Raw genomic sequence first — 10,239 nt, 5'->3', positions numbered from 1 at the left:
TGTCCAGGTCACATAGGCAGTGGGTGACAGATAAATACTGACATGAAGACCATCTTTCTCTTTAAAATTAAAACTCTAAGCCAAATATAAGTCCCCTAAAGCTTACCTGTGGGACCACAGGATGAGGGGACAGCTCTGCCAAGGAACAAGGGACACTGAGGAGCAGGAATGACTCAGGGGTTTGTTCCAGGAAGGCAGGGTACATGCCGTCACTAAGAGAAGGGAGAAGTCCAGACGGGGTCTGTGATAGAAAGAGAGCCACACTCTGGGCCAGAAGAAAGGTCACGTTTCCTCCCATTATCTCCCTGTGTTTCCCTTTGTGCTCATTGTCACAGGGATGCTCCCTGCACTGCACAGTGAGATGTTTAATGTGTGTGTCTGCTGATCTGACTCCGCAGCAGGAACCCATGTCTTCTCAAAGCTTCTCCAGGGCCTGGGTGACCACGGTCCATGGTGAGGACCCACAGGGCGGTGCTGGTGGACAAGCTGAGGATGAAGGAGACCCCATGGGAGAGGCTATAACAAGAAAGGGACGTGCCCTGGGTTAGCTCACCTGGGAGAGGTGGCTCAGGAGCTCACTCGGTCTATTTGCTGTTCCATCCTAGAAATGGTAAAAGGCTCCTGAGGAGGGGTTGTTCCTCTTTCTGTGGAGCTGTTGCTGTGACAACCCCATGAGAGGGAGGGACAGCCTCTGAGTGATCACACCCTGTGCGTCTGTCTGTCCTGAGGGCTCTGTGCTTTCCTCCATCTGCACAGCCCAGACCAGAGGAAGAAGAGGCCATGATCCCCACCCTCACAGTGCTGCTTTGCCTAGGTGAGATTAACAAGGGGGAAGGAAGCCCTGGTCTGGGAGAAACTTGCCCCACAACCAGACCCTGCTCAGTAGGGGACCCCAGGGCTCAGGAGGCTCACAGGGAGGAGGGCTCTGCTCAGGACTCAGGGGTAAATCTCTCACAGGGACTCTCTTCCAGGACTGAGTGTGGGGCCGAGGACCCGAGTGCAGGCAGGTAAGTCTGTCCCCAGGTGTCGCAGGTCCCATCTTTTCACTGGGTACAAGGGGCCATCCCATGGGCAGCTGGAGATGGAGAACAGATCTGGGTTGACAGATGGGGAATATCTGGGAGGTTTGGGGTGGAGAGCTGGTAAAGTGGGATTAGGGAGTGTCTCTGACCCAGCCTCTGATTCCTTCCAGGGACCCTCTCCAAGCCCACCATCTGGGCTGAGCCAGGCTCTGTGATCCCCTGGGGGAGCCCTGTGACTATCTGGTGTCAGGGGAACCTGAAGGCCCAGGAATTCTGTGTAGATAAAGAGGGAAGCAGAGCACCCTGGTATACACGGAAGCCACTGGAGCCTGTGGACAAGGCCACACTCCCCATCACACACATGACAGAGCACACTGCAGGGAGATATCAGTGTTACTATTTCAGCTCCACCAGCTGGTCAGAGCGCAGTGACCCCCTGGAGCTGGTGGTGACAGGTGAGAGGATATTCAGGGTCCCAGTCTCAGCCTCTGCCCTCAGGAAGGGGGTCTGCTCTCAGTGTGTCTCCCCCTCACATCTAGCCGTGGGGGTGTGAGGAAGGGAGGTGTGAGCCCCATTTAATATGCTGCCTCCTCTTCTTCTAGGATTCTACAGCAAACCCTACCTCTCAGCCTTGCCGAGCCCTGTTGTGACCTCAGGAGGGAATGTGACCCTCCTGTGTGGCTCACAGCAGGGATTTGGCAGGTTCATTCTGACTAAGGAAGGAGAACATGGGCCCCCCTGGACACTGGACTCACAGCGACACCCCAGTGGGGATTCCCAGGCCCTGTTCCCTGTGGGCCCAGTGACCCCCAGCCACAGGTGGACATTCAGATGTTATGGCTATTACAGGAACACCCTCCAGGTGTGGTCACACCCTAGTGACACGCTGGAGCTCCTGGTCTCAGGTGGAGAAAACCTGTTTTCTTTGTGTTTGTACAGTCAGCTCAGGACCCTACCCAGATCAGCCCCCATCTAAGAAGAGAATGAGGGGGTGCTAAGGGGGTGTCATCCCAATGGGAATCTGCCCCTGAGAGGGATGGAGAACAACAGGGCCCTCCCACTCCTGCCCCTTCCACATACCTGTCACCAGAATTCTCCAGGTCTTGAAGTGATGGCCTCGTGGAGGCCACAGTGCAGGAGAAGAGTGTGAATAAATACAGGGTCTCTGTGGGAAGAGCCAGGCTCTCATCCTTCTCTTGTTCTTTGTCCAGGACCCTCAGGGGACCCCAATCCCTCATTCACTGGACCCACCTCCCCAGCTGCTGAGTCCATGGGTCCTCTTTACTCAGAGGGAGCACAGACCACCCCAGGTTAGTTCTGAGTCTCTCAGAAGATATAATGTCTCTCAGATATTCAAGGACCGGGTTGTCTCCTGGGAGGCTGCGAGTTGGGGAGAGATCCAGGGCAGGTGGCACCACAAGAGTCCAGGGGCTTTGAGGCTGACAGACGATGGGTGGGGCGGTCAAGGCAGAGGGAGCTATATGGGGTGACATCCACAGGGAGAGGGGATCTCAGTGCTCCCAGAAGTGGTGACGTTGCACAGGTCCCTTCTTATCTGGGTCTCAGTTTCTCCCTGTGTAGTGCAGTATATCTCAAAGGACATCTAGTCCAGTCCATGCAGGACACCACCTCAGCTGTGCAGAAGTGAAGAACGGGCAACGTTGGGTGTTTGAGGCGACAGGGCAGACCAGAGCAATGACACAGGTGATGTCCCAAGCACTTTCCTATCAGCCCTCTGGTGCTCAGCCTGTTCTTATCCAAGGAGAAACATCAAAATCAAACAAAAATAAACAAGGGCTTGGAGACCAGGCTCTACGGGATATTAAATCCCAGCTCTGCTGATTTCCGGCTGTGGGACTATGGACAGGCCACATTCTCTCTCTGAGTCCTAGTTTCATTGTCTGTGGAACGTGTCTCCTACCATCTCCCTCACAGGTTTGCTAAAAGATTTAGGTGAGACCCCAGAAGCGGAAGCCCTCAGCATGGTGCTCAAGAAATGGCAGATCCATCCTTGTGTCCCCTCCCAGATAAGCACATGGAAAAGCAGGTCCCATGTGGAAGTGTGAGGACAGCAGGACCGAGGAGAGATCCTGGCAAGACATGAGGTTTGGGAATGGCACAGTGTCCATCCCACACAGACCGCGGCTCTGAGTGGTCCTATTTAGGTCCCCAAAGTCTCTGATGGCTTACTGAGTGGGATTGACAGTGCAGAAGTGCATTCAGCTCTAGCTAAAGGAGAGAGCTGGAGCACACAGGGACCAGGGAACAGGCCATTACAGTCAGAGAAAAAGCCACCAGAGTATGAAGCTGGTGTCTGCCTGGTGGAGCAGCATGAGGAGAGCACAGTCCTGGGTTCAAATCCCAGCTCTGCCACTTCCAGGCTGGGTGACTTGGTCATCAGATTTATCTCTCTGAGCCTCAGTTTCCTCACCTGTGAAATTGGTGGAGGTTGGGGTGGCATTCCCATGTTGCTTGATTGTTGTGAGGTTTAGAAATGAATTCACTGACCCCAGAATGTGCCTGGCACACAGTAGGTGCTCAGTTAAATGGCATCGTTGGTTCATTCATGACATAACTTGTCCAAGGTCTTCAAATGTACCAGAAAGTTCTGATCGGGGTCTCGGTGACCTTCATCCTGCTGCTCTTCCTCCTCCTCTTCCTCTTCCTTCTCAAGCACCAACACAAATGCAGCAAGTCAGGTGAGTCGATGGGGACACCTGCTCTAACCGAGAGGTGACACCTTCTTGTAAAGACACATGAAGTGGCCTCTTGGGCACCAGCCAAAATATGGCACCAAAAAGATAGAAAAAAATGTTTGCTTTTGAAAATTCTCATCATTAAACAATTAAAATTTCTAGAAAACTCTTTCCATCCCAACTTGCACCTCAAATCTTGAGGTGGAGATGTGGGATTCCCATGGATTCCCTGCCTTGAGGGGCAGGGTCCTACATGGAGATAGCAGGGGTGGACTAAGCACTTGATGATGGGTGATGGGGAGGGGTGCCACGTGAAGGCATCATTGTCACAGGCAGTGGGGAGTGGGCATGGTGGTGAGTGGTGGGGGAAGAGGTGGAAGTGGTTGGGAGTTTAGTAGCTTTGAGAAAATATGTAAATATCTTGGGGATAAATGTCTGTGTAGGATTTATAAATGTGCAAAGGCAGTTGGCTAGAAAGAAGTGAGGTGTTTTATTGGAATTAGAAATGTCAGTATAACCTCATTAAAAAATTAATGTGTATAAATCAATTGACATAGAAATGTTTACAGGTGTAAGTGTTTGTACCGTGTCCCAGCTATGTCTACTACACAAAGTGACAGCCCAGTAGAAATAAGCACACTCATCATCTAGATCTTGGCTTCTAAGTACCATCCTCTATTAGAATAAAGAGGTTTAATAAGGACAGACTTAGACTTTTAAAACTTTTCTTTCCGTTTCATAAAAATTTATTGAAATCATCTATGCAAGTCTTGTGTGTTAACGTTTAGTCTTGTTTACATTGAATTCCAAATGGACCTGGGTGGGGATCAGAGTATCTGAGATCTTACTGCAGCCCTGGGGGCTAGGTTCTGGGGTATTTTAGAAGCTTATCTCTAACTTTGTGCAGATGTTTCACACCCTGGAGATCAGGCCAGAGCACTGCAGAAAAGGTAACTTCTCCCCAGAGACACTCCCCCAGCCTCCCTCCCCCACCTCTGGCTCTATCGCCACTGCCTAATGCCCTTCTGTTTCTCCCCTCAGTTCCAGGTCCAGCTCCATGGCTTGTGTCCAGGAGGAGAACCAGTGTCATAGGGGAGGAGGTGAGGTCCTGCTGGGAGACAAGGGCAGATGAGGGGTTGGGAGGAGTTAAGGTCTTAGGGGCGAGGAAACATGAAAATTTCCAAATCTGTGTGATGCTAGGCACATTCCTGCACCTTGATGGGCCTCAGTTTCCCCACCTAAGATCGGGAGGGGTGTGTGGGATAGCAGGATTGCAGCAATCTTGGCACGAGATAGAATCTTCTTGTTCTCCAGATGCTCCCATAAGAGACCCCCAGCCTGAAGAGGACAAAGAGATGGACAGTTGGGTAAGAATCCTGGCCTGTCCGGGACCCTGCACACGCTTGTTACTAAGCTATATCCATAGGACGCTTCTCTCTCTTCCTGGCACTCAACTCTCAACAGCATCTGACCTGGCCTTTCCTCCTGAGAGAGGGTACATTCAGGCTGCTAGGACACCACTTCTCAGCAGGTTTTACTGACACTACATGGGCCGCTCCTTCTGGGTTCTCCTACTTGGAGATATATTATATATATATATATAATCACTTTCATCAAGTTTATTGATATCTTACGCTGGGGAATTAGTTTCACTGAATGTTGCTTCATGGCATAGAAAACCCTTTTCCCCAAAACTCCCCAAATGCAATATATGGATTTAGTTCGTTATTATCGACTTGGGTCCTTTTTAATTGTTGTCCTTGTACTGGCAGTGCTGCCATGGAGAGTTGTATAGTTTGCGCACTGCACAATAAGACTCGTAGGGTTTGAGTCCCTAGCAGTGGGGTCTGAGTGGTGTGCTGTTTCTTGTTCACACAAAGGTCCCCTATAGACTAGCCCATTGATGCACATGGATCCTCTGCCTGCCTTTTTCTCTGTTTATGCTCCTGCCTCTGGTCCCATGGATTTAGACGCAGTGGAGCCTCACAATAATGTACCCTGGGTGTAGTAATTAGCATCTGGCTCCTACCCCCATGGGAAGTCCACCCAGCTGACCTCACAGTGAGAAAACACTATTTTCTGTTGTCAAATTTAATTAACCGCAGGTGTAGCAAGGCCCTCTCCATGCTCATGAATCCACAATTAATTCCAGCCCTGACCTCTTGCCTGAGCGCCAGCCTCATCCAGCCAGCTACCTGTGAGCCGTCTCTATTGTCCATCCAGCAGGCTTTGTAACATCACACGTGCAATTCTTAAATCCCCCCAAAGACTTGTTTCTCCCGCAATGCTCACTACCTCCATAAATGCAGAAGTCTTTCTCAGTTCTTTCCTTTGCCTTGTCCCCACACCGATGTCAAGAGACATTTTGTTTGTCACAGCTGGGAGTGGGTGCCAACAGCATCTAGTGGCCAAGGGGGCTGCTAAACCCCCTACACTTCACAGGACAGCCCCACCAGCAAACACTCGCCTGGCCAAACGTGTCCATTCTTCTGAGTGGAGGACACTGTCACAACTAAAGTACTTCTTTCAGTCACTCTTTATGGTATCACTATTTCATTTTCTCCCGAACACTTATCACCATCCCAAATTATCTGTTTCCTTGTTTATGAACTTTTCCCAACCCAGAGACTATGACTTCCTAGAGCACAGGGCCCTTGTCTGTCTTCTTTGATCCCTGGCAAGTGCCCTGTCTCTCCATCTTTTTCTATGTCTCTCTCTATAGATAGATAGATGTACATAGCATACAGCATATATGTATATAACATATATGTATATATACAGCATATATATATACATATATATATATATATATATATATATATATTTCCTCTATATATTCAGTGAGTCAACAAACACTTACTAGGAATCTATCTTTGCAAGGCTCTGTCACAGACTAGCTAACATAAACAAGAATGAAGATGCATCTGAATAAGCGATTCACATGATCTGATGTATGTTTTAAAGTCAGCTCTCTGGCTTCTGGGTAGAAACTTAACTAAAGAGGGATAAGTGAAAGCAAAGAGAGGAGTTTTACTCCCTTATTGTCTCCGCCTAGCAGAGGCCCGACCACAAAGACCCCCAGGGAATACTGTACACTCAGCTGAACCTCCCAGGGCTCAGGCAGGGGGTGGCCACTGTGCCTTCTGATCTGTCAGAGGAATTGCTGGACATAAATGCCAGACAAGTAGGAGAGGACAGGCAGAGGGACAGTCGGGTGGACCTTTTCTGCTCCCAGCGCCCGGCTTCTCCCCAATCCAGTTATGCACCTGACTCTCACTCTCACCCCTCCAGGATACTCCGTCTGATGCCCCCCAGGATGTGACCTACGCCCAGCTGAACCGCTTGACGCTCAGACGGGGGACAAGTGCACCCCCTTCCTCTCCATCAGAGGAGACCTTAGATGAGCCCAGCGTGTACGCTGCTCTGGCCATCCACTAGCCCAGGAAGGGCCCAGACCCCACTCCAGGGAGGGAGCCTGCAGGGACCCTGGAAAGCACAGGACCTGCCACCATGGAGATACAGCTCGTGACCCCAAGCCTGGGGACCTTGTGAAAGCAAACAGGATATCCCAAGACCTTAGGAGTGACCTAATTCTGCAAATTAAGATAATTATGAGTGCTACATTTTTAGAAATAGAGCAATACACTTCTACATAACCAATGGTAGAGAGAAGAAAACCCAAATGAAGATATAACTTTTTTTTTACTTAAAGATAAAGTGAATCTTTTAGATCAACACATATTTTTACCTACTGCTAATGCAAATGTTACATATCAAGGTCAAATGGGAGAATTAAGTGCCCAAACAAAATGATTAGAAAGAGAAAAAAGCCAGTCATGCCCATCCGGATGAGATTTCCCATTGTGTAGTCTGGGGGTGGGAGGCTGGGAATTGTGGACTCAGAAGTGAGCACAGACCAAAATCACCCCAGGTCCCCTGGATGTCCCCAGGGCACCTGCATTTCATAGACAGGACATGACCCTCAGAGCCCAGCCCCATGACTGAGGATTTCTCCCACTCACCACTTTTGGGGTCTGATGTGTTTTGTGATGGGCTGATGGTGTCAGCTGCTCCCGAGAATCACGAAATGAGAGTATGAGTGAGCTCTTGGGGAGACATGAGTTTCCCTTCTGTGTCTGTGCTCCCGGATGCCCTGGTTCTCTTATCATCTGTGACACAGTTCCTAATGAGCCCTGTCTCTACTCTGCCATGTTCCCTCTGCTTCCTCATTGGATTTTCATGCCATTCCAAGTCTTCATTTCGGAGCATGCAGTCTATTTTAATAAATCTGTAAGTTGGCATAACAAAGAGCTAGCCTGAGAGAGAGAAATCCAAAATGATGTCCTAACATTCTCTCGGAACTGCAAGCCTGTCATTTTCCTCAGATGCTACCTGTGTAGTTTCTTCAGAAATGTCTCCACTTGGAATAAAGACATTGTAGTTTGAAGGGATCACCTGGTCTGTACTGCTTCTGAGAACCCAGTTAGAAACACTGATTCTTGTGCAGTACAGAAAATACAGTCAACAATATTGTGATTACCACATATGGTGCCAGGTGGGGATAATTTTGTAAATTTGGGAGGATCATTTTGTAAATTATATAAATGTCTAACCACTATGCTGTACACCTGAAACTAATATAAAATAATATTGAATGTCAACTCTAATATGTAATAAACACATGTGTACATGCAAAAACAGACACCGGTTCGTGACTGTGCCACTTGCTCGGTTCATGGCCAACTTCACAGTGTCCATGTGTGGTCCTGATGCACAGAACTGACTCGCACAAAACAATGCAAGCCAATGTCGGACCCATTAGTTCTGCTCTGAGAACCCCAAAGTGCACCTAAATTGCCTTGCATTTTGTGGGTAATGATTATTTCCACTTCAGTTTCGTGGCACTCTTTCAGTGAAAACACAAAAGCACAATCCCAGTGCAGGCAGATGAGATGCAAATGAAAAATCCTAACGTCAGTGGTGAGAGGGAACAGTGAGCCCATAAAACGTGAGTGCGTTACGGGTAGGAGCGCAGATTACATGCTCGTCAATGTAAAGAGGAGATTACACTTTTCCAGTCACAGTGAGAGACACACAGCTACATCTTTGAGTCCATGACTTAGAGAAAACATGTACATATGCATACTCACATTGATAAGAGAGCATGGATGTGAGCCAAAGACCATGACAAAGTTACATGCACCAAAAAAGACGAGAGATAATTCGGTGTTCTATGTTAAAAAGTCAAATATTTTTTGTCAGTGAAAATGCACAAATTAAAATTCCACATGGTCATCTACACCCATCTTCAAATGTGATGCTGAATAAATAAGATGATTCAAAACTATGTGTTTAGTATTATTCCGTTTACCTAAAGTTAAAAAGGAGACACCATGCATTATTTAGGAATGTATACCTACGATAAACGCTGCAAATAAAGAATTCATGAAATCCATGATGGTAGTTACAAGTTGGGCAATGTTGGAACATTATCTTCAAGATGGAAACCACAGAATGTTCCAGAATACTGGTCAGGTTCTTCTCAACTGGAGTCTGATTGTCACTACTGGCGGACAGTGCTTTCCTGTTTGTCATGCAGAGTCTCTAGTCCCACTCCCCACACCAGAACACAGGATATGGTGAGGCCAAAAAGGAACATCAACGGAGCCATAGATGGCAGGGTCATACCACTATATCCTCCCTGGTGGCCAGGTTGGAGACACAGGAAGCAGGAGCCACACGATCTGCAATCCGCCCGCCACTTAGCTGCCAACCGACCCCACTTGCTCACTGCAATTCGCGCTTGCTGATTTAGCCACACAGTTACACCAGTGGCCAATGGCCAACCAGCCACAGCTGATGGCCATCTACTACCCGAGCCAGCATCCCTGCATGCGAGGCCGAGAGCCTGGAAACCACTCTCTGGGACTCTGTCCCCACACTGTTCCATAACCATCACTACTTTCCATACAATTTGGTGAGCGGAGGATGAACTAGGGAGGTGGAGTCCACGCCCTACCCGAGTGACCACATCTACAACAAACTGATGCTGACCACTTATAGCAGATACTTCACATGGGGGCTTTGTGTGTCCACCAAACATGCCCTCCCTTCCTGGTCAGCCCCACCTGAGTCCAATCAGACAATGAGCCACTTTCCAGGTCAGAAACTGAGGCTCTGAACAAAACACATGACTGATAGCATACAGTACACGATGCAGAATTTAAACTGGGTCCATGTGAGTTCTAACTCATAATGACCCAAGAATCTTAATTGTGATGGAGCCCAGCAGTATGGACTTGGAGGTGATTTCGAAGATTGGGTTCAACCCCATCTGGTGGTGGTTTGGGGTCACAGCCCAGGATTGGTTCCAGACCAGGCATGGTTCCAAATGAAACTGCTCTTCATGTCCTATTTAGTGGGTCTGTTCTCAAATTTTTGTATATAACTTCTTTGCTAGACATCTGGGTTTCCACAAAGGAACTCTCTCATCTGGGGTTGTCAGAATTGATGTTGAATGG

General features: G+C 48.6%; 1 protein-coding gene across 2 annotated transcripts; it reads left to right on the top strand.

Annotated features, from left to right (window-relative positions):
* Positions 1-671: 671 nt before the first annotated feature.
* On the top strand, positions 672-9,064 carry LOC308490370 (leukocyte immunoglobulin-like receptor subfamily A member 5). 2 transcript variants are annotated; one of them, XM_081032480.1, is made up of 10 exons: positions 672-814; positions 972-1,007; positions 1,193-1,477; positions 1,625-1,927; positions 2,234-2,332; positions 3,608-3,721; positions 4,626-4,668; positions 4,760-4,818; positions 5,033-5,085; positions 7,010-9,064. In XM_081032480.1, exons 1-10 carry the CDS (start codon positions 781-783, stop codon positions 7,154-7,156), a joined length of 1,173 nt encoding a protein of 390 aa, XP_080888606.1. In that variant the 5' UTR covers positions 672-780; the 3' UTR covers positions 7,157-9,064. The 2 variants fall into 2 exon arrangements, with proteins under 2 accessions (XP_080888606.1, XP_080888607.1); XM_081032481.1 differs by lacking the exon at positions 1,625-1,927 and having other exon boundaries at positions 721-814.
* The last annotated feature ends 1,175 nt before the right edge of the window (positions 9,065-10,239 follow it).

This window comes from Rhinolophus hipposideros (genome assembly GCF_964194185.1).
Source record: "Rhinolophus hipposideros genome assembly, chromosome: 21".
NCBI lineage: Eukaryota > Metazoa > Chordata > Mammalia > Chiroptera > Rhinolophidae > Rhinolophus > Rhinolophus hipposideros.
Note: the sequence above shows the minus strand (reverse complement) of the source record. Positions and strands in the feature narration are given on the sequence as shown.